This window comes from Heteronotia binoei, chromosome 1 (genome assembly GCF_032191835.1).
Source record: "Heteronotia binoei isolate CCM8104 ecotype False Entrance Well chromosome 1, APGP_CSIRO_Hbin_v1, whole genome shotgun sequence".
Lineage (NCBI taxonomy): Eukaryota > Metazoa > Chordata > Lepidosauria > Squamata > Gekkonidae > Heteronotia > Heteronotia binoei.
In genome coordinates this window covers 81612356-81636466 of record NC_083223.1, presented here as the reverse complement: position 1 = coordinate 81636466, position 24111 = coordinate 81612356, and the positions used below count along the sequence as shown (strand labels likewise).

The 24111-nt window shown below is 42.8% G+C and overlaps 1 protein-coding gene across 1 annotated transcript; it reads right to left on the bottom strand.

Annotated features, from left to right (window-relative positions):
• Positions 1-1600: 1600 nt before the first annotated feature.
• Positions 1601-17073, bottom strand: CFAP206 (cilia and flagella associated protein 206). Its single transcript, XM_060236849.1, has 12 exons — positions 16865-17073; positions 16444-16527; positions 12851-12941; positions 11187-11375; positions 10787-10945; positions 9800-10008; positions 8880-8999; positions 8358-8556; positions 7176-7316; positions 6080-6273; positions 4927-5067; positions 1601-1961 (listed from the first exon to the last, which is right to left on the bottom strand). Exons 1-12 carry the CDS (start codon positions 16970-16972, stop codon positions 1731-1733), a joined length of 1866 nt encoding a protein of 621 aa, XP_060092832.1. The 5' UTR covers positions 16973-17073; the 3' UTR covers positions 1601-1730.
• Positions 17074-24111: the final 7038 nt, after the last annotated feature.

Below are 24111 nucleotides of genomic sequence, written 5' to 3'. Positions count from 1 at the left end.
TTCTTTGCATATTACTGTTCATTCTGAGTTCAGAAAATAAAATTAGCAAAACAAATTCCCGGTAGGGAGGGATGCAAATATTTTTTTAAAAAAATAGAACATGCCAAATTTAAATTTAAATGGATTACGTATAAATGAGCTATGTATTTATACTCCTCTAACTTATGGTAATAATAATTAATGTTTTAGATATAGCAGCTAACTCATCATCTCAGGCCTTTTGAAATTAAATGGAAGGCACTTATGCTAAAAAACTATGAGAAATAAAGAATCAGAGACTATACCAGTTACCCATTTTAGAGATCAGATATCTGTAAACTATGATGTGTTTGTTTAGCAATACAGTTTGCAGAAACAAGCCATAAAAATTACGTATTTTGAAGGGTGTCTGACAAGAGACTATGTAAGGAGGCAAATGCTGAAAAGGAACATTCACCTTTCTTAAGTGGCACTAAGTTAGGGAAGTAATGCCCATCTGGATTGGGTGAGCTGCAAAACTGTGTAAACTAGAACAGATAAAAAAATTTGAAGAACAAAAAAGAAGTTAAATGCACTTTTACTAGGGCAGTGATTGGGCCAGAAGACATGGACAATGGTAGATTTTAACAGAAAACTACTGGAAGTAAACCAATAAACTGAACAGGTCACCATAAACTGGCTTTAAATAAGGTGTTTAGTAAAATTCATTTGCATTTCATTAACATTTGAATAGTATGCAATTCATCAATTTTCCCTTGATTCAGCCAGATAGATGCAAGCAGAGCTCTGCTTGAAGAACAGATTCTCCCCCCCCCCTCTTTTGCAGCCCCCCGCACCACACAAAAACTCCTGAAGATCAGCAGAGTTTGGGAACAGCATGGGGTACAGTGAGAGAGGGCTGCAATTTGAATATGCAATTCAAATTGTGGCCACCACAAGGTGCTTTTTGCTCATGCAGCCCTCAGTTATAAAGTAAAAAGGTAGTCCCCTGGGCAAGCACCAGTCGTTTCTGACTCTGGGGTGACGTCGCATCACAATGTTTTCACGGCAGACTTTTTTACAGGGTGGTTTGCCATTGCCTTCCCCAATCATCGACACTTTCCCCCCCCAGCAAGCTGGGTACTCATTTTACTGACTTTGGAAGGATGGAAGGCTGAGTCAACTTTGAGCCGTCTACCTGAACCCAGCTTCCATTGGGATCAAACGCAGGTTGTGATCAGAGCTCAGACTGCAGTACTGCAGCTTTACCACTCTGTGCCATGGGGCTGCTCAATGGTAATACAAAATCTACCCATTGTTTCTGTGGTTATGCCACTGTTTTACAGTTGTTATGACAAAAAGATAAACCTGCATATATATTACCACAGTGGGAGTGGAATATTAGCCTCTGAGAAACTAATACAAGGTACAGGAAACACAAATCTATGGGGGCATAAACAAGAAACCCTATGGGTTGGAAGAGGCTACTGCTGCCTTGCCTATACTTTCCAATGCAGGATCATAGAATGGAACAGTCAGCAATGATGCCTAATGCTTTAGCTTGGCCTGTCTAATAATATTATTACATATATATTTATTACATATACAGCTTATCAGTTCTTGTTATTAGAATGCCACCAATGTGTAGAAATTCACTGTCAAATTAAGTCAGTTTGTAAGCGTATTACATGGACTTTAATAATTGTCTCTGAATCACTGGAGGATTTTTTTTTTTTAAATTAATTTCTTGAGAGACTTCACAACTTTTCTGACTATGTTTCATCAACTGCTCTTGTTAAGTTCACTTTTGTCATGTGAGTAATGGGGGGAGTTCCTCCTCGAAGTCCAGCCAAGAAAATCTGTGGCTTAGGTACATTACTGCTGTTTTCACGCTTGGTCTGTGTGCTGGAATCTTTCATCAGGTACACCTGAGCAGAGTTGTCCCTTCGCATATGACTAAGATTAGTCTGCACAGAATGTGTTAACTTTCTGCGCAAGTTAGCCTGAAGAAACAAAGATATAAGAAGAATCACAATTGCAGCTAGCAGTTAAAAAACTGTATGAACTGCTCATGCTTTTTCACAGTCAAGTCACAGCTGACTTAGGGTAACCCCATAGGGTCTTCAAGGCAAGAAATGTTCAGAGCTGGTTTGCCATTGCCTGCCTCCAAGTCACAACCCTGGACTTTCTTGATGGTTTCCCTTCCAAATACTAACTAACCAGGGCCGACAAAAGATGAGCACTGCTGGACCAAACTAATGATCAATTTAATCCAACATCCTGTCTCACACAGTGGCCAACCAACTCCTCTGAATGGCCAGCAACAGCATAGTGGCTAAGACCTTCCCTTGATGACACCTTCTGGCTCTGGGATTCAGAGGATTGGTGCCTCTGAATGTAGAAGTTCCCTACAGTCATTGATAGAATTATCCTCCATGAAATCTATCTAATCCCCTTTTTAAGCAGTTTATTCCTGTGGCCATCAGTACATCCTCTGACAGTGAATTCCACATTTTAATCACTCTCTGTGTAAATCAGTATTTCCTTTTGTCCATCCTGAACCAACTGCCTATCAGTTTCATTGGGTGCCCTTGAGTTCTAGTATTTTGGGAGAGGGAAAAAAATTCACTTTGTCTACTGTCTCAATCCCAGATATTATCAACTCGCAACATTCCAGAATTTTCTCATTATTTCCCCCCACCCTTTAGGACTTCATGTGTGACATTTTTTTCAATTAGATTGCAACTGCATGGTCTTAGCCACTATGCTGCATGGTCCCCTGTGCAAGCACCAGTCGTTTCTGACTGGGGTGATGTTGCTTTCACAACATTTTCATGGCAGACTTTTTTACAGGGTGGTTTGCCATTGCTTTCCCCAGTCATCTACACTTTCCCCCCAGCAAGCTGGGTCCTCATTTTACCAACCTCGGAAGGATGGAAGGCTGAGTCAGCCTCAAGCTGGCTACCTGAAAACCTAGCTATGCCGGGGATCGAACTCAGGTCATGAGCAGAGCTTAGGATTGCAATACTGCAGCTTTAACACTCTGCGCCGTGGGGCTCCTGCAGGACCAACCACCAAAATGAGTTCTGGTAAAGGGCTCCAGAAGTTTCCTAGAGAATTCTTCCTTTAGATTGCCCCTCACCCTGATTGTTTTAATTCAACTTCTATTTCTCAGCCTGACAGCTTCCTTTTAACATTTTACACAGGTCTTCTTCAGGGGAGGCACAAAGGCAGCTGTGGAGGGCAGAGAAGGCTCCACTTATTGGGCAAAAGGAAGCAGATGCTCCATGATAAGGTGGGGCTCCTAAGGAGAAGACAGTAACAGCCCTATGCAAACCCAGCTGGAGTGGGGCAAAGACATGAAAAGGGTTAAGAGAGCAACACAGTTCTGAGAAGGGAGGGGTAGCACTGGGCTTGACCCCAGAGATTAAAAGGGCAATGTAAGAAAAGACTGAGGAGGTCAGGAATGCAAGCTGGCTGAGCAAAGCTAAAAAGGTAAAGGTAGTCTCCTGTGCAAGCACCAGTCGTTTCCAACTCTGGGGTGATGAGGTCGCATCATGACATTTTCACAGCAGACTTTTTATGGGGTGCTTTGCCGTTGCCTTCCCCAGTCATCTACACTTTACCCCCAGCAAGCTGGGTACTCCTTTTACTTACTCCGGAAGGATGGAAGGCTGAGTCAACCTGAGCCGGCTACCTGAACCCAATTTCCTCCGGGATTGAACTCAGGTTGTGAGTAGAGGGCTTAGACTGCAGTACTGCAGCTTTAGCACTCTGCACCATGGGGCTCCTAAGCAAAGCTGAGGAGATGCAAATAAGAAAGAAAAAAGAACCTAAAGGAAGAGGTGCGGAGCCGGGAGCATTGATAAGGCTACCATCCTGGTGGAACGGCCCTAAGGCAGAGGCAAAGTTCAGCCCCTGAAGTCTGAGGGGCAAAAACAGGTGGGTGAAGGGAACTGCTTTTATGAGGAAGTCTGTACAAATTTTGTGGGCATCCAATAAAGAGGCAAATAAGGAACAACACTAGGGATGGGCATGGACCACATTTTTGTGGTTCGGTTCATGGCTGAACCACCAAATGGATCATGAACCGAAAGGTCAGGTCACAAACCAAATCAGTTTGTATTGGTTTGTGAACCATTTAAAGTTTAAATTCCTGTATTATGATCTCTGGGGGAAGCACCAGGGAGCAGAAAACAATGGTTTAAATAGCTCTGAGCCACTTATATCAAACAGCTGAGTAGCAGGGCGCTCTGCGGTTTTTTGTGAAGAGCAGAAAGAGCATTTTCTGCTCCTCAGAAACTGCAAAAAAAAAAAAAAAAATTGTGCTGGCTCTCCAGTTCACAAACTAGCCAAAATTCATGATGAACTTTCATGCCCATCCCCAAAACAACACTGCATCTAGTGAGACTCTGCTGACTATGGAAATCAATTATGATGTCCTGCTGCCCCCTGGGAGGGCCACAACCTACGTTTAATCTTTATAGCAAAGGTGATCATTATTTTTGTTTCCTGATTGTGCATTATGTGAATAAAAAAACTACATTTGCTGCAAAAGAAAAAGCAGTAATTGAAGTCTTCCTCCTCTCTCTGGAAAATGAACTGATGAAGGAGCAGGCAATGGATACCATGAGTTCAGGCAATGGATACCATGAGTTCAGGAAATAAAGCATGGTGGGGGGAGGGATGAACACAGCTATGCTTTGAAATAAAAGGGAAGTAACAAAATGTAAAGGGACAATTATAAGGCATAGCTGAGACCCCTGCTGAACTGACTTCTTCCAATGAAACAGAACAGTAGGGATGAGCATTCTGGAATTTTATGGGGAATATAGCAATACATTAAATCATGTTCAGTACTGCTGTTTACATTCTGCTTCCTGATGACTGCAGAAAAGGTATCTTTCAGCACTGTAAAAAAGGTCACACTGTGAAGTTTTAATAAACTCAAACAATGTAGACACAAACCAGTTTGATGGCTTTTCTCCTCAGTTCCCATTCATTCCACTCATAATCCTTTACTATAGTTGGTGGCAGGATGTGTGTATCAGTCTGAGTACTGCTGTCACACTTTGTGATGGGTTTCAAACTCTTGTCTTTGCTTTTGATCTGAAACAAAAACAGATATTACAAGAGGGGAACCCACTAGGATTTGCAGGGGACTATAAGTGGGGCAGAGTGGCAAACTGTAGTACTGCAGTGCAAGCTCTGCTCACAACCTGAGTTCGATCCCAGCGGAAGCTGGGTTCAGGTAGCTGGCTCAAGGTTGAGTTAACCTTCCATCCTTTCAAGGTCGGTAAAATGAGTACCCAGCCTGCTGGGGGGAAAGTGTAGATGACTGGGGAAGGCAATGGCAAACCACCCTGCCGTGAAAACATTGTGAGATGCAACGTCACCCCAGAATCGGAAACAACTGGTGCTTGCACAGGGGACTACCTTTACATTCATAAGTTCCATCCCTCTACTGGCCTTCACTTCCTCTCCTTATGGGAAAAACTAGTCCTTCAGTTACAAAGGTCTGAGGTCATGAAGGGTTTTAAGGGTCAAAAACAACACCCTCTATTGAACATGAAAACAAATATTTAAATGTTTTGAAACAGGTGTTATATGTACCAAGCAGTATGTCAAGTCAATAATTAGCTGTTGAATTTTGGACAAATTGCTGTTTCTTGTTTTCAAGCACCCCTTAGCAGAACATGTTATAATAGTCTACTTGCTTGAAAATAATGGTCAGGATAACTCAACTTGGATTTTTTAAAAAAACATGCTTTCTGTGTACAGGGTTTCTTTGTTTTGTTCTCATCAAGGACATCTGAATAAAATTAGGAGGTAAAAAGAGTTAGAAACATTCATTTAGTGGGATTCCATACGGCACCGTTTGGGAGTGCTGGGAATGCTTAATCAAACCATAAGCCATGCTGGGTGTTTGCCAGTCTTTGTGGGGAGTGCTGCTAGTCCACAGTGGACTAGTAAGCAACAGAATTACCAAAACAGGTATAGCACTAAAAATCCCTCCACTAGGAAATACTTCTTTGAGATACTTCACTTCCCCAGTTGGTATTACAGTGCCTGGCAAAACTGTTGTATGGAAATGCCCTCAAAGAATAAATGTAATAAATACCTGAGAATAAGGAGCCAAAGATTCAAACTGCTGATGAAGTTCAAGCAGTTGAATAAGTTCTGGACTTTCCTTTGCTTTGTCTCCAATCATCTTAATATATTTATCTGGATTTTTGGCAAAACTATATGCAGCTTCTTTGGAACAAAAGGTGTAATATTTCTCCTTATGTTTCAGAATTCCCAAACCAGGATTTCCTAACAAATAAAACCAACAAAAACAATGGTTGTGCATATGTATATCCTCCACCCAGACACACACATGTTTATGTTATTTCCTCATCATTCTTTTTATCCTAGTTAGACCATTTACCTTGAAGTCTACCCTTTGGGAAATTCCATCTACATTATCAAGCCCCACCCCCCACCCCTTCTTATAAGCCAAGGAAGAGATCAAGGTTATTTCAGCATCAACACCCAATCTTCCATAGTGCAAATTAGTAGAAAAAGTCACACTATGAAAACTCTATAATCTTTCTTTTTTGAATATACAAATGCAAATTTATGCTCTGAGACTTCAGTTCTAAACTCTGCTGCTAATGTACCATTTAAATTTTGAAGATTCTCCTGCATTGCCATATGGCATGGTGGAGGAGTTATGGGTATAGAGTAGAGCTTCTGACATTCTCACTCGCAAATTACACCAGAAATTGAGGAGAACGTAACAGAAGGAATTGTGCCTGGGACTGAATAGATGCCAGAAGGCCTTGCAAAGGTCTAAAGAGCTCTTTGGACTCCTGCCAATGTAAAAGGGATCAGGACAGAGAATTTTGTTAACTTTGACATACAAATTCAGTACATGCCTTGCAACTAGTGAGACTTCTTCTGAGATTTATAAAAGCAGCATTTCAGTAATAAGTCCTAAAAAGAGGAACAAATTGAAGGATAAAGTTTTATGGGGAAACACTATACTAATTTGTAGTAACACCACCATATAATACTTAAGAATCAAGAAGTCAAACTTGACAGAATACTCTCTGTAACAGCTCCAATCCACATATTGTGAGATACAGAAATTCCACCTATCAATAGTGGCTTCCTTTATACTATGAAGCAGTAAAAAAAGCTCTTAAAACAAACAATTTTTTAAATTGATGTACCTGGGAGAAGAAGACCATCTTTCACAGCAAAACTGTAAGCACAAAATCCATGGTACTGAACTATGAGTTGGCTAAAATTAATTGTGGTTTCTGGAAACAGCCATTCTTCTGATGTGAAGTCAGAAACATTCACTTTGTCATCTGAAAAGACAATATAAACCAAAGTAACATAAAAATGCTAAACAGGATACCCAAGAAGAAGTTATTCACCATGCCATAGATTTCAAGACAACTGGGAAAGATGGGAGACTTGTAATAGCCGATTTACCACTAATCAGATTTATTAGCAACTAGCAGATTCTACCACATTTGTTGTTTAGGAAAAGGAAATGTCTTTATTTCATAATAACCTATTATCTGAATCTTAACAATATGTTCAGTGCTAGAAGCATGTAAGACACTTTACTGAACACAAAACTAACAATGGCTTGGTTCAAACACTTATAAGGCTGATGTTCTGACTCATAGAGAAGCGCTTGTACACATTACTTGTACACGTTCATGCATTTGGGCCCCCATGTGAAGTGCCTATGTCAGACTTTATTAATGTGTGCTTGGTAGAGAGGATGGGTCCATTCCTGCTTTTCCATAAAAGAAAGCACACTTGCTCAGTAATTGAATTAGACTATAATTTTCTGCCCAATTTGTACAACAATTTAAGATTTGAACAAAACTAGGGGAAGAAAGAGCAAAGGAAGGAAAAGAATACTCTGCCATGTTGCTACTACAACATGAGCCCGCCTCGGTGGGGTAGGGCAGGGTATAAATTAAATAAAATGAAATTATGGAAGTAAGCTTTGAGGAAGTGCATACCTTAGGGTTGCTAGCCTACAGGTATAGCCTGGAGATCTCCCAGAATTACAACGGGACTGCAGAGATCAGTTCCATTGAAGAAAATGGCTTATTTGGAGTCCCTTCCCTCACCAGATTCTACCTCTGTATCTCCAGGAATTTCCCAACTCAGAGCTGGCAGTCCTAGCATGCCCTAATGTCATAAGTCTCTTGCAAATTAGTTATAAAAATTCTACCCAGAAAACCTGTTATGTGATGCCTGATTACTATTCAGAGAATTAAAGACCCAGCAATTACAGAGTCCAAGTTTCAAATGAAGGCAGAAATATTTTACAGACTTCATGGTGTGTGCATGTGATTTATAGTAGATTAATTATGATTTTCGGATACCAGCTGATTTCTTCAACCTTTCTTCATCAGTCCTCACAGTTATGCCTTCAAGAAGAGACTCCATCACATCTTCTGGAAAGATCACTCCATGAGCATCCAAAAACTGCTGGAGATTGGCAGTCAAGTTATTGAGGAAACTGAGAACCAGTATCTCGTCTTGAAAACTGGTCCAAAGGTTAGAAAGTGCAATAAAGATGGGCTAGAAAACAAATAAAAATGTTAAGTTTTCATTGTCATTATGACGACAAAGTGCATTGTCTGCTCATCAAAAAATTTTTACTCTGTTGCTAGGATAGCTTCATTATATGTATTGTACAGAGAGAGCGAGGATAAAATTTCTACATGGTGAGATAGTGATTTTTTTAAAAAATTTACTTGAATGTTAAATAATACTAAAGAATTCTAGAAATGAGGTATGAAAAAGTACGCTCCCTCTGCACACCCAACAGAACATATATATGACCTTTTATAAATAAAAGTTTCATTTTCATGAAAGAGCATCCTTATGTTTTAGAAACTCACATAAACTTGAGATGTAGGCACAGCTGTTTTTGCCCGAACAACAACTTTTAACTGTTCCATCTGTGCTGCAAATTGCTTCTGCATCATTTCAACTTCTTGTGCACAGGTAATCACATCAGACTGAAAAAACAGCACACATAAAGCAATGATTGACTGTAATATCAGGGAGGGAAATGTAGCAGTCAATTGGATTTATGAAATCACACTATATGAAAGCTCCCTTTGGGGACTATACTGCTATATTATCAGTGAAATGTAATTATATTCTAGTCTCTAGCAAATCAGTGAGTTTGGAATGGAGCATCTCCACTCAGGATTGCATTACAAATGGCACAAAATAGTTATGAAAGCTTGCATATTCATAAGTAAGCAGTACTGAATTAAGTAAGGCTCATTCCCAAGTAAATATATTCAGGACTACAGCCTGAGAAATAGGTCAAACTGAGCTTATTTAGTCATGGAGTGACTCAATGATCATGGGGTAGCAGGGCAAGCAGTGGGTGGCTGTTTTAATGAAAGAAACAGATACAGTCAACAACTTAGCAAACTCCTCCCCTGTCATTGTCTCGATTTATTTATTTTTACATATCATAAAATTAGTCTCCAAAGCTTCCACATTCAGTACTGAGGAACTTACGTATGTAATTATTCATGTGATCTGTAGCTGTGTGCCATTTCATAATCTGAACCTGTATAAGTACAGTGCCTGTATGCTGCAGAAAAAGATGCTGTCTTCCCCGTTATGCATGAAAAAAGTTGTGTACACTGGAATGCATACTACATTTCAATTAAAAGCAGATTACTGCTGTTGCCGAACCTCCCCACTTCTTGGAACCCAACATAGTTATTACTATCGACAGGCACCTTGAATGCACATGCAGGCATTTCTAAAGAAAATGAAAAGCATGTTAGAATCTTACCAGGATGACACAGAGATACGCTTCGTGTTGTCTCACGTTGTAAAGAACTTCTTTTAACATTGTCAGTTTCAGTTCTAGTTCAGCATTTGGGCTCTGGTGCATTGTTTCAACCATGGCTGTGTATCGATATGCCAAGTCCTGAGAAGTCTGAAGCTCTATATCTATATGGTGGCTGGCTGCTGGGATAGCTTCATTCAGAATAGCTGGTACTATGGACACAGATTTGATTGGAAATGTGGAGAAAGTAAAGTTGTAAATAGTCAAAGATATTTTCTCACATATTTCTGAATCAGGGCTGGAATTCAAAGGCTATCTGCAGCCTTTCATATGTACACACAATCTTTTGAGAGATCTCTTTCTCTGCAGTCCTTTCATGGCCTGAAAAACAAGCCCCAAAGATCATAGGCTCTTATGAAGCAGCATCTAGAATAACACATGGAGCTGCAGCTGGAAGAAAAAATTAACACAGTCCTTACATATGTGCAAAATTATTTAGGTGCATACCCAGTTCTTTTTATATTCTAATTCAGATCTCTCATATTACAGTCAGTGTCATGTAGCAGTCCATTGGACCAGGAACTCAATCTACCGTAGTTCACAGGGTTGTTGTGAGGACAGAATACAGAAGGGGAATCATGTAAAACACCCTCTGAGTGTACTGAAGGAAGGGAGAAATTAAAAATGTAACTGATAAATCAACTATTTGTGTTCAAACAGACTGGTTAATTACACAGTTAAATAATATAGAATTTTAATAAAGCTAATATTTGGAGGACATTCAACAAATACAGGTATTGCACTGACTGAAAACAAAATAATGCAGCATTTGGAAAAGCCAACTTCAATGCATTGCCAAAAAAATTAGATAAAGTTCTATAAAACCGTGATCAGTAACAAGCACTTTTACACAAAAGTGGCTTAAATACATACTGTAGACATATCCTTAATTTGGTACCCAGAATATGGGCCTCCGATTTAGGTACTTACAATCATCAATGCCTTCTCCTCCCTTCCCACAGTCCTTGTTGAATAATCGAATTCCTGTCACGATCATGGTGAGTTCTTTCAACTGTCGCTCTTTTTCCTTCTTATGGAGAGACAGGAAAGCAGCAAGCTCTGTCTGAGGAAACACACTTTGCAGGGCAGCTGGAAAATATATGCACAGACTGTCATGCTAAAAAAATAGCCACAGAAATATCAAATTGCCTGGTGGACTATGAGAAACTTGAGGATTAGACCACCATTTGTTCACTTTTTCTTATTCTTTTGTGTCTGGGAAGGCCCTTGGTTGAATAGGCTACCTGGTACCACTCAAGCACCCATTCTTCAATGTACTGGGAGCGGTATTAGCAGAAATCAATAGTGCATATTTTAAAGTTTTACTAACCAGTTGCCTCTCTAATGACCTTGATGTCAGTTGGCGATCCAAGGCCTGAGCGCAGCAGTACATAGCTGACAATCTTTCGATAAATGCTTTCCAATTCTTCTCGTGTTCGAGCACGATTATCTGTAATTTCTCTGCTCACAGGAGCAAGCCTGGATTCCAGAATGCGATGCTGTTCATTAATTAATTCAACTAAAAGAAAATAAAGAGGATCATATAAGATACAGTTAACAATTTTTACACAACCTGCAGATGGTCACATAAACATCTAGATTTCACTGGAGTAGACTGGATGTTGTTGAACTGATATCTGCAGCTGCAAGCTGCTTCTAATTCAAAGCACATAGAAGTCACATGTACTCATAGAATGTGAAGAAGATTTCTGGCTTACCCAATTAAAATGTTTATTATTTATTTCTTTTACAATATCTATACATCTCCCATATATTCCTGAAGAGTTCAAGGCAGCTAATAGCAAGAGATCAAACATTTACAAAACAATATTCCAAACAAAATCACTCAAATATAAAAATAAGATCACAAAGCCACAAGAAAACAACATTTTCCTCTCCAAAACAAAAAGATACAATCAACATCACTAACTGGTAAACAAAAATAGCTATTGCCAATATCAACAAAAGTTCTTTGAAAAAGAACTGTTACCAGACCTACTGAATGACAATAATAATGAAGTCTGCCGTAAGACATGGGGCAGGATATTCTAGGGCTAACCTTATACTGAAAAGGGCCAGATTTCTAGTAAGGGGCCAGAGGAATAAAACAGGACAGAGCAAAGAACACTGGGCAGATCTAAGGTGGCTAACATGTTCAGATGAGGAGATTACTGATTACCCATTAACTATTACCTATTAATTATTCCTGTTCATTAGCAATAGAATGTGTCTAGCCTATCCAAGATTTCAGAACTATGTAGATACACAACTACACCAATCCAAGATTTCAGAACTATGTAGATACACAACCCATGGCTAAATTTTGAGGATTTGGGGAACTGGCAATTCAGTTTCCAACTTCCTTGCTGTTGCTACTTTCATGTTTACCAAATTCTATTATTTGGCTTTCTTTTCCATGTGTCACGTTCTCAGGATGCAGGCAGGCAGGAGTCCAAAGCCAGTCCAAGGTCAAAGTCCAGGAAGTCAAGCAGGAGCCAAATCACCAATGCAGAATCACAAACCAGAATCAGAAGTTAATGTCCAAAAGCCAAAAGGTCAGGGTGCCAAGGAAATCAAGCAGGTCAGGATCAGGAAGGAGTGTGGATGCAAGCCAGAGAATAGACTTGTTGCTTCCACAAGGTTACCAGGTCCTGGATGGGAGCTATATGAGAGTCTCAATCAGCCTGCTCCCTGGGTGGCAGTGACTCTGCTAGAACTTAGGGCTGAGAGATCTGAACCGGGGAGGAGGAGAGCTTGGAGGAGATTGATTGTCAACAGCTGACACTGGTGCCTGGCGAGTGATTGATGGGCCAGTTGCTATTTGTTCAGCTGAGGAACTGGCTGGCAACTCTTCCAGGTCTGTTAACCCTTCCAGCTCCTCCTTGTCAGGGCTCATGACACCATGCATGTTGTTCTGCACTCATACTTATGTAACAAGAATGGATGCAAGTAGCACACAATATTCAAATTCAGTAGCTCCATACCATTGATTACCTCGGTTTGTATAGTTCATATCAAAATAAACTTGCATCTTAATAGTGTCCAGTGAAGGATTTCTTGTGTCAAGCAGTCTCTTAATACACAGCTAAAAAGAGAAAGTGTTGAAGTGAGATGTTCTTTCAAGTCACTTAGCAAATAAGTGACATAACATTAATTTGGAGTGCACAGAAACACTGTACTCCACAGTGAACCTCTGCATGGAATCACCCAAAATCTATTAGCATAACAGATTTTTGAAATGAGACATGTTCAGCTTAAAATAACTTTAGTAAACAGATCAAGCAGCTGAACACTACTATTTCAGAAATTATTTGTATTGCAGTAATAATGTAGTCGGAAGAGAGAAAAGTAGTAATGACTTACCTTACTTGTCATTAATACCTTAATATATCATATCAGTCAGGGGACTGATGACTGAAGTTAGATTGATTAGACTGATACCAGAAGAGCTTTTTTTTGTAGCAGGAACTCTTTTGCGTATTAGGCCACATGCCCCTGATGTAGTCAATACTCCAAGAGCTTACAGTAGGCCCTGTAATAAGAGCCTTGTAAGCTGTACTGGAGAAGAATCTTGAGAGTCCCTTGGACTACAAGAATATCAAATCAGTCAGTCCTAAGGAACATCAACCCTGACTGTTCTCTGGAAGGTCAGATGCTGAAGCTGAAGCTCAAATACTTTGGCCACCAAATGAGAAGGGAGTACTCACTGGAGAAGATCCTGATCCTGGAAAACACAAGGCAAAAGAAGGGGACGGCAAAAGATGAGATGGTTGGACAGCATTACTGACATAACTAACATGGATTTGAGCGGACTTCGGAGGGTGGTAGAAGACTGGAGGGCCTGGCGTGACTTGGTCCATAGGTTTGCAAAGAGCCAGATTCGACTGTCCGACTGAACAACAACAAAAGCTCTTGGAGGATTGACTATATCAGGGGTCTGTGTCCTGATATGCGAAGGAGTTCCTGCTACAGAAAAAGCCCTGGATATCAGCCTAATCCATGTGGCTCCAGGAACACTGAAGTGGACATGAGGTTCCCATTGACTTCAATAGAAAATGCTCCATGCATTCAAAGGCAGGTGCACACAAAGATGCCCTTTTAACAAAAGCCCACTCACACAAGGAACTGTGGACTGTGGGTTATGATACAGCAAGCCTTTTGTGTGGTGAACAAGGTGTAATTTGGTTTTTATGTATGCCAGAGTTTCTCAAACATTCTGAATTCTTCTCCCTTGTACTTTTATGCTCCCCCTCTCAATATATGTTGCACAAGTAAGTATATGGAGACTCATGTACAGTTGTGTTGCAGTTTCCTGCTTCTACATTCAAGCAGTGCTAGTCAACACTGGCATTAGGTAAATAACAGAACAGGACATCACTGCCCACCTTCCCAAAAATCACACATAGGGAGGCAGCATCATAGGAGGACCCTGGACTCTATGCCCTGTTTATTTGGCCCTCCAGTGCAAATGGTTGGACACTATGTGAATCAGTATGCTGGGTTAGATGGCCTAGTGGCTTTATTTCTGTTCATAATCTAATATGATTCATTGGTGGGGGGCGGTTCTATGCTGTGGATAGGCATCACCTACAGATCCTGTCCTTCCCTGGAAGATCATTCCCACCCTTCAAATATCTCTCACCAATGCCATGGGAGACTTGTCCCCTCACACAAATAGAGTTTGAGAACCAACGATAGGTGCTGTTGTCTCTAAAAGGCAATCTATGTGAGGTACATTTTAAAACTAAAAATATGTTGCTGTTCAGTCACACAGTCGAGTCCGACTCTTTGCGACCCCATGGACAAAGTCACGCCAGACCCTCCTGTCTTCCACCATCCTCCGAAGTCTGCTCAAATTCATGTTTGTTACATCAGTAACGCTGTCCAGCCATCTCAACTTTTGCCGTCCCCTTCTTCTTTTGCCTTCTGTCTTTTCCAGCATCAGAGTCTTCTCCAGTGAGTGCTGCCTTCTCATTTGGTGGCCAAAGTATTTGAGCTTCAGTTTCAGCATCTGACCTTCCAGGGAACAGTCTGGGTTGATTTCCCTTAGGACTGACTGATTTGATCTTTTTGCAGTCCAAGGGAGTCTCAAGATTCTTCTCCAGCACTCAAAATCATCTATTCTTCTGCGCTCGGCCTTCCTTATGGTCCACCTCTCACAGCCATAAATTACTACTGGGAATACCATCGCTTTGACTATACGGACTTTTGTTGGCAGGTTGATGTCTCTACTTTTTATTTTACTGTCTAGGTTTGCCATAGCTGTGCTCCCAAGGAGCAAGCGTCTTTTAATTTCATGGCTACAGTCACCATCTGCAGTGATCTTGGATCCCAGAAATGTGAAGTCTGTCACGACTTCCATGTCTTCCCCTTCTATTTGCCAAGGTGTGATGGGGCCAGATGCCATGATCTTAGTTTTTTTGATGTTGAGTTTCAAGCCTACTTTTGTGCTCTCCTCTTTCACCCTCAACAAGAGGTCCTCACTTTCTGCCATTAGAGTGGTATCATCTGCATATCTGAGGTTGTTGATGATTTTCCCAGCAATCTTAATTCCAACTTCTGCTAACTAAACATACCAAACTAAACATTCTGCTAAACTAAAAATACTATGGCTGAAAACACCGAATGTCATTCATTCACTGGATTTCTGATCCATTTTAATGGAATGTTTTATTTTAATTTGTGTCTATGTATGTATTTATCTTATTTTACTTCATTTATAGTCCACCTTTCTCACAAAGGTAGAAGGTGAATTACAAAATATTTTTAAAAATCATTTAGACCAAGGATGTCAAAGTCATTTGTTACAAGGGCTGGATCTGACTCAAATGGGACTATGGGGACCAAGCCGTGTATATCATAAAATGTGAGGTAGCAGAGATATAAACTTTACAAAGAACACAGACAAACACAATTAAAGATGTTATTTTTTAACTTAAAATACAAACCTGCTTAAAACTCTTTGCAATATTTTGTTTAAAATGGGAAGATGGGAGAATAGCGGGATTTGGCAATGCAATTTTTAAAATAAAGTATCAAGAAAAAGCACAAGGGTCACAGCAGAAACTAAAAACATAAAATGTTCTGAGCCTGGGAAAACAATGAAATGGCATTGCAAGCTTCTCCTGCCCCCGCCCCTCTCCCCAAGTCTACTCAGATTGGCAATGGCTCTCCAGTGTAACAACCCTCTTTGGCTATGGGTTTCCAGGTTAGAGTACTCACTAGGTCATGTCCATTCAGCAATGACAAGCTGGCTCACAGCATCCACTCTTTATTTGCAAGGACACAGTTCCAAGAAACATGAGCTTCAGCTGGCTATAGCAATGCTGAAAAGTGTAACTGATCTCCACTCCATTGAAACACACTGCAGTACATGTGTTATAAGGAATCCTCTTAATAAAACTGTAGATAATTTGCCTTCTTCAGAATAGTATTTGCTATATTTCTTTTAATGACTTCATTAATTGATTAAAATCAAGCCAGCTGCTCAAGAGAAATTTTTTTGTTACTATCTTAATACATTCATAGATTCAGAAAAAAGGTTGTAAAAATAATCCTTTTGAACAAGTTCCAACAGAAGGAATTACCTTAATAAGTTTTTGAACATCAGCCTTTGTAAGAGTCCTGTCTACATTAAATTCATTCTTTGGATCCAACACAACAGCTTTCACCTACAAAACAACAAGAGAGATTTTGGGATTCAGCAGTATCATAAACAGTCTTTTCCACCTAGCATTTCCTCTCAGCATTTGTTCTGAAATAAATCTTACTCCTCAATTTGACTGCAGAATGCAGGTTATAAACAACATTTGTTCCAAATTTTTCCCATAAAAACATTTTTCAGTTCAAATGGATAGGAATACACCTAAGTCTAAGTTAAATATACCTTAGTTGGAAATGTCATTAACTTCAAAGGAAGTTAAATCCCCTGTGCATGTGTTTAGCATTAACACAGCTACAAGAGCACTTCAACTCAGCCAACTAGTACAATATCTACTTTGGCCTTACCATGAAAGCCACCAGAGTTTCTGATACAGTTTGACCCTTCATGGCACATTCTTGCCCTATTTCACGGATGATGTTCTTGATGACATTTTCAGCTTGAGAGTGAGTCATTCTGCACCATCAACAGACAAAGGATGGATTATTTATTACCATACAATGTCACATTTTCCTGAAGTCTCTCAGCATTTCAGAAACAAGTTGGTCAGGCAGTAGAAAGAATCAATAGTCATTAGGAAAGCTGACGATAAAAGAATATTCAAAAAGCTATTGTTTCATACGTGAAATACATATTTTTAAATGAACCAAAGAATGGCTCAGTGCTTTGCCGGTGGAGTTCCTAAAATCAGATATGTTAAACCATAAATACATCTAGAGGACAGTGAGGGCAGTTGGTGGACCAGGAGAGCAAGGACAGCGCCACCCAGACTGAACTGTCTGCAGCACCTGAAGACCTTGAGGTGCTGAAGGTAGTAATGGACCCTCAATGCAAGATTCCTCTTTGCAATGCAATGCATGCAGCAACTGTTGAGCAGCAGGATACGAGGCGCCTCAGAAAACACTTGGAGCTCCAGTCTGACGTCCGACTGAAAATTGCCAGAATGCCAGTGGTCAAGTAAAAACTCTTAATTGCAATCCTTGTGCAATGCTTTAAAATATGGAGTTTATAATTTCAAAGAGATAGCAAGATTGTTATAGAGGTTAGTAATTAAATCTTTGTAATTTGTTGAAGTAGTTTTATTTGTTCAAAATTTGTTAATTTTCTTGCAAAACTATTGCTGGTTTCTGGAAGCTCTAGCAGATTTTAAGCTGTAAAAATTGAAACTAAGAACTGGTATACCCAATTGCAGAGTCTAATGCCATCTCGTCTATGAGACGTCCTTTCTTTGTAATATCTATTAACAGGGCTTTTTTTTGTAGCAGGAACCCTTTGCATATTAGACCACACAACCCTGATGTAGCCAATCCTCCAAAAGCTTAAAGGGCTATTAGTACAGGGCTTACTGTAAACTCCAGGAGGATTGGCTACATCAGGGGGTGTGGCCTAATATGCAAAGGAGCTCCTGCTACAAAAAAGCTCTATTATTAACCTAATCAATTCTGAGATTCTCCAGATTTTAAATGAATTGTGCTGCAACAACCTAAATATGTGCAAAAGGGAGAGACGGGGGCAGGCGGAACTAAACTACTGCTGTATAGATCCCAAATCTGTGAGATATTCAATAAAAATTGTTTTCATATTGTTTTCAATTGTAATAATAACAACAACAATTTCTGGCGACCCGACTGTGGACCGCCTTCCTCAGTCAGCCACCTGACTGGCATCAACAACCCGACCAACCTTCCCCCCCTGCTCCATTCCCGCTCGCTTCAGCCCTCCAGAGCAACTGGGAATTGACCTGCTTCCTCTGTAACTGTAACGCTCAGTCACGCGCAGCGCCCTCTTGCAGTCTTCGCCACTCGTCAACCGTTTCTGGTTCCCGGAGGCTTCCGTTGAACTGAAAAAAGCGCTCGAGCCCTCCGCGAACAAGTCGTGTTTCCATGGTGACTGTCAGCGCGACTCAAGCGAGCCTGCTAAAGGCGGGTTAGGACGGAGGCGGCTTTAGGGGCGGACCTGAGGCTACTGAGGAGGCGTGGCCCGCTGAGGGTTTGATCGCGTTGGTTTACCGAGGAGGAGCGTTGGCCGTTATGGAATGTCTCCGACGGGTTGTTTTACTCACCAGACTTTACTCTTGTTTACGCTTTTGCTGCTGCTGGACGATGGGGTGGTTGTGTGTTTACTGAGGCTACTAACTCTGGAAAAGGCGAAGATACAGGCAGAGAAACAGGGATACAGGGAGGGACGGTGGCTCAGTGGTAGAGCATCTGCTTGGTAAGCAGAAGGTCCCAGGTTCAATCCCTGGCATCTCCAACTAAAAAGGGTCCAGGCAAGTAGGTGTGAAAAACCTCAGCTTGAGACCCTGGAGAGCAGGGGAGGGACGGTGGCTCAGTGGTAGAGCATCTGCTTGGTAAGCAGAAGGTCCCAGGTTCAATCCCTGGCATCTCCAACTAAAAAGGGTCCAGGCAAGTAGGTGTGAAAAACCTCAGCTTGAGACCCTGGAGAGCCGCTGCCAGTCTGAGCAGACAATACTGACTTTGATGGACCGAGGGTCTGATTCAGTATAAGGCAGCTTCATAGGTTCATATATGAAACATATGCTGTTGGAGGTTCTCACAAGGCATGACTTAATATATAGTGGTCTACAAGTCAAATACTTACAAACTTACCATACATAACTTAAACGTTGAAGAAAAGATGGGGGGGGGCAGATTTCTGGGGATAGGTTAACACTTCGTGAGACAGGGTTGTATAGTCCAGGAGACTGCTTCGAACCTCAAGTGAAAGAGCCCCTTGAAAGGTGCAGCCGGGTACCTCTCCTTCACATGGGTAATCATCACAATCAACCTTCGCATATTCAGGGGTGGCCAGCGGTAGCTCTCCAGATGTGTTTTGCCTACAACTCCCATCAGCCCCAGCCATTGGCCATGCTGGCTGGGGCTGATGGGAGTTGTAGGCAAAAAACATCTGGAGAGCTACCGTTGGCCACCCCTGGCATATCTGCATCTTGAGGAAAATATCCAACTAAACAGTGATATAAAGAATGAAGTAGCATCTTTTCCCAATAAACTAGTTTACAACAAAGAGGATAACTTCCAAGGTTCGCAGCCTGGGGGCACCTTTTACTAGCATTGACTCTTCTGGTGCAGGAACGATTTTGCTACTATGGTGCATCCTGCATGTTACCCAGAAACATCTAGGTTAGATTACTGTGGCATGCTCTGTTTGGGGCTGCTGTTAAAGACTGTCTGGAAGCAACAGTTGGCACAGAATGTTGACTGCAGTGGGCTCTGGGAACCATATCTCTCCAGTCTTGCTCCATCTGAAGCGGCTCCTGATTTGCTTCTGAACCCACTTGAAGAGGCCAGCATACCTTAAGGACCATGTACTCCTGTATGAACCCATTCAACTATTGTGGTCATCTTGGAAGTCCTGCTTTGGGTGCCCCCTCCATCTGAGGCTAGATAGGTGGCAACAGGAGTAAGGATCGATGTTCCATCTAAGCTGTGGAGTCTTCTGAGAAAAAATTCTACCTCATGAGCTACTGGCATTAAAGTTGTGAGCTACTGCATAGCCACAGGCTAGCCACAGGCACTGAGGGGAAAGTGAAGGCAGTTTACCCAGTGATCCAATCTTAAACACATGACACCATGTTCTCTCTCCCCCCCCCCTCTTTATCTATGTGGAGAAACGCCATCTTAGTTAATGGTGGTGCTTGGTTGGGAGACAACATGAAACTGCTAAGGCAGGCTTTGTGGCCTAGCTTTCCCTTCACTCCCTCCTCCCTTCCAGCTTGCTCTAGGACTATTTTTCCTGAGCTGAGAGAAAAATTTGTGAGCCAGAGACTAAAAAACTGTGAGCTACCTCACACTAACTCAGCCTTGATCCATCTGTCTCCCTTGATCATTGTTTTCTGCCAGCAGGTGAAGACCTTTTAGGGTTAAAGGGGCTGGTATTCCCTCACTAACTCTCATTATCCTCCTCCCTTTCTGTCTAGTTTTTGTGTTTATATTATGTTTTAGTTAATTTTTTAAAACTGGTAATAATGCCCATTGAGAGAAATACAACAGGTGCTAGAAATTTGTCGTGAGTGAGTGTCATGGGCTTGGGGTGGTGGTGCTGGGGAGGGAAGGGAAAGATAGAGAGAAGTAAGGTATGTTGAGAAGGCAGCTGTAATCATCAACCTACTTTTATCTGCCCCCCCCCCCGACTTCCCTGCAGCCTCCACCTAGGAAAAGGACAGTCTTTCTCCGCAGCGGAGACCAAAGCAGCCTACATCATTTCCCTCTCCCCCTTTTGATTTACATAACAACCCTGTGAGGTAGATTAGGATGAAAGTATGTGGTGGTCCAAAATCACCCAGTCAACATCCACAGTAGGAATCTGGGTCTGGCAGACCCTGTTCTGAAGCACTGTAACATCACAGTGGCTGTCATAGTGGGACTGCTGCTGAACAGGAGCAAGCAACCAGGCCTAATTAAGTCATGCCAGTCAGATGACATGAAGTCACCCAGAGGGTGCTGCCAGACCTAGAGTAGGAAACCTCCAGGTGGAAGCTGAAGAGCTCCTATTATCACAGCTGAACTCCAGACAACAGATCTCTCTCCCCATCCTGGAGAAAATAACTGCTTTGGAGATCCCTAGCCGGGGCCTCTCCCCGCTACAAAGTGTGACTTCCGCAGACTCCACCACAAAATCTCCAGGAATTTTCCAACCTGGAGCTGGCAGCTGTAGACAGGAGGGGCCCCAATGAGTTTTTGCTCAAAGGCTAAAATAGGCCTTGAAAGGGCCTCCCCCCCACCTTTCACTGACAGAACCAAGTTGGTTGGCTAGCCACAGGCACTGAGGGGAAAGTGAAGGCAGTTTACCCAGTGATCCAATCTTAAACACATGACACCATGTTCTCTCCCCCCCCCCCTCTTTATCTATGTGGAGAAACGCCATCTTAGTTAATGGTGGTGCTTGGTTGGGAGACAACATGAAACTGCTAAGGCAGGCTTTGTGGCCTAGCCTTCCCTTCACTCCCTCCTCCCTTCCAGAGTTAAACCATCAACTCTAGGGGGAAAGCCTCCTAGAGGGGCAGGAAGTTCTTTTTTTATTATTGGAGTGAGGCGGGAAAAAGTCAGTTCTTGACTGGCACTCAAGGAGAGAGGTTGTCAGTCTGTGGGCTCCTGACTGTGGGAGAGGCCTTCTCCTGAGGGAGAGGAGGAATGGACTCCAGGCAGTCAGAACGAGGAAGTCATCCACAAGGCAGGGCAAGTTTAGACCAGGGACGGCAGGATGCGTTTAAATCCACCTTTTATTTGTCCTTCTGGTTGCTGTTCGGGTGCTGTGCTAAACTTTTACATGCAACTGCTTTTGTTTTTTTCTTTTCTTTTTCTCTTCTAATTAAATATTTTTACTGTTTTGAATGCTGGCAGTCAGACTTTGTACCACATAGATCCCCAACTGCTTTAGACCACGATGCTTTATGAAGGGGGCCCCGAGGAAAGGGGGAAGGCATGTAGTTGGATAAGGTGCCAATCCTCCAGGGGTTCCCCGAAGAAGTGCTGTGGTCTCTGTAGGGGTCCCAATCCTCCCGCTCTAGCGGGGGACGCCAGGTTTCCGAGCCTCTTCCCCCGCCCCCCCAAAAAACGGAAGCGGGGGGAGAAGCGGCGTCCTCCTGCTGCTGCTGGCGGCGTCGGGGGCTGCCGGGGAGGCTCGCCGCTCAGTTCAGGTCCCTGGGCATTAGGGCTGATGCCAGGCTCCTCCTCCCCTGACGGCTTCTCTTCCCTCTGGGCCCGGGCTGGAGAGACGGCAGCAGCAGCAGGAGGCGCTCTTGCTCCGAAGCCTCTGCCCTTCTGGAAGAGGGAAAACAGCGGCGGGGGGCTGAGACTCTTGACCGGCTCGTCCTCTCAGTTGCTGCCCTCCAGGGACGCGGAAAGGCGCATTTTCTTCTTGCAGGGCTACTGCGGGCCCGTCGGACAGCCGCTGTTTCCCCCACTTCTCTCGCCGCCCCCTTTCCGCTGCAAACATCTGTCCAGATGCAAGTTAATGCTCGGGGCCGGGAGCACGCAGGAACAAACGGGGCAACTCACGAGGGGGTCTTTGCAAGCCGCCGCCCCTTCCATTTCCCGGCCCAAAAGAGAAATCCCACTTGCATTCACACCGGGAGGCAGCCGTTCCTTCCCTCCTTTGGGAAAGGCTTTCCAGCAAGAGATCGCCCGCTAAGCGAAAGAAACTCCAAAGTTCCAACCAGGGCGCGAACTAGCAAAAAGAGATTTGCCCGGGCAGGAAGCGCAGGGAAGGAACACCTACTTTTTCCTATGGGCGCTTTCGACGTGCGGGCTGTTGGGAGTTGTAGTTCTTCAGGGCTGGAGGGAAAGTGAAAGAGGGCTTTGGGGCGGGTTTTTGAAGCTGCAGCGCTGCTTTAGGGGAAAAGGGCTTGCTGAAAGTTGCCTCGGATCCCACGGGCGTTGAGAACTGGTAACATAAAAGGTTAATACGCAAATTAAGGGCCGTTTCCCCCCCTCCCCCCTAGCTCCACCCCAGTGTCTCCTGGCTCCACCCCCAAAGTCTCCTGGCTCCACCCCCAAAGTCCCCAGATATTTCTGGGGTTGGACTTGGGAACCCTAGGTCTCTGTGATACCCAAGTACAGGGTGGCAGAGGACCTTGAGGCCTGGCCTCAGAGCTGGAGAGGGGGATTGGGAGTCCTGTTCCTCTCAATCCAAACCCCTAGACTGAGCAAGTGGTGGCAGTGAGCCCAAGTGGCCGGAGGAGAAATAGCTCCCTCCAAAAAGGGGAACGGGATCTGGTAGGCAAACCAGGGCCGTTCCATCACAATCTAGAATAAAAAAAAACATTGTTCTGCAGGGGAGGGATGCCATTTTTTTGGCTGTGTCTTTCTGGCTGTTTGGTTCCCCAAAGGAGGAAGGGAAGGAGCCCTCAGCCCATTGTAGGAAGGCTTTCTGTAGCTGTTTCCCTCCTCCTCCCTCCGTCAATTGAGGGAACGCTTTCTGTGGCAGTCCCTCCCCCCTCCGTCAGCAAATCTACGGAAGACTTTCTTTCTCTCTTCTGCAAAGCAGTGCCTCAATCCTCAGCCAATGGAATGAAACAGACCTTGAGTGGCAGTTGATGGGCCAAGAGATGATGCACATCCTTCAGCCAGTGACCACCCCACAGTGTTTTTATTATAGAGCAGGAGTGGCCAAACTTACTTAACATAAGAGCCACATAGAGTAAATGGTGGCTGTTTGAGAGCTACAAGACATGAACAAATATTACACATGTTTTTCTTAAAACTCTTAATACTTTCTTTGCCCAGAAAGATAAAATACATAAGTATGCAGTTGACAACATAGAATCATAGAGTTGGAAGGGACCTCTAGGGTCATCTAGTCCAAGCCCCTGCACAATGCAGGAAATTCACAAATACTGCCCCCTAAATTCACAGGATCCTCATTGCTGTCAGGTGGCCATATAGCCTCTTGTTTAAAAACTTCCAAGGAAGGAAAGCCCACCACCTCCTGAGGAAGCCTGTTTCACTGAGGAACTGTTCTAACGGTCAGGAAGTTTGTCCTAATGTTGAGCCGGAAACTCTTTTGATTTAATTTCAACCCAATGGTTCTAGTCCTACCTTCTGGGGCCACAGAAAACAATTCCACCCCATCATCT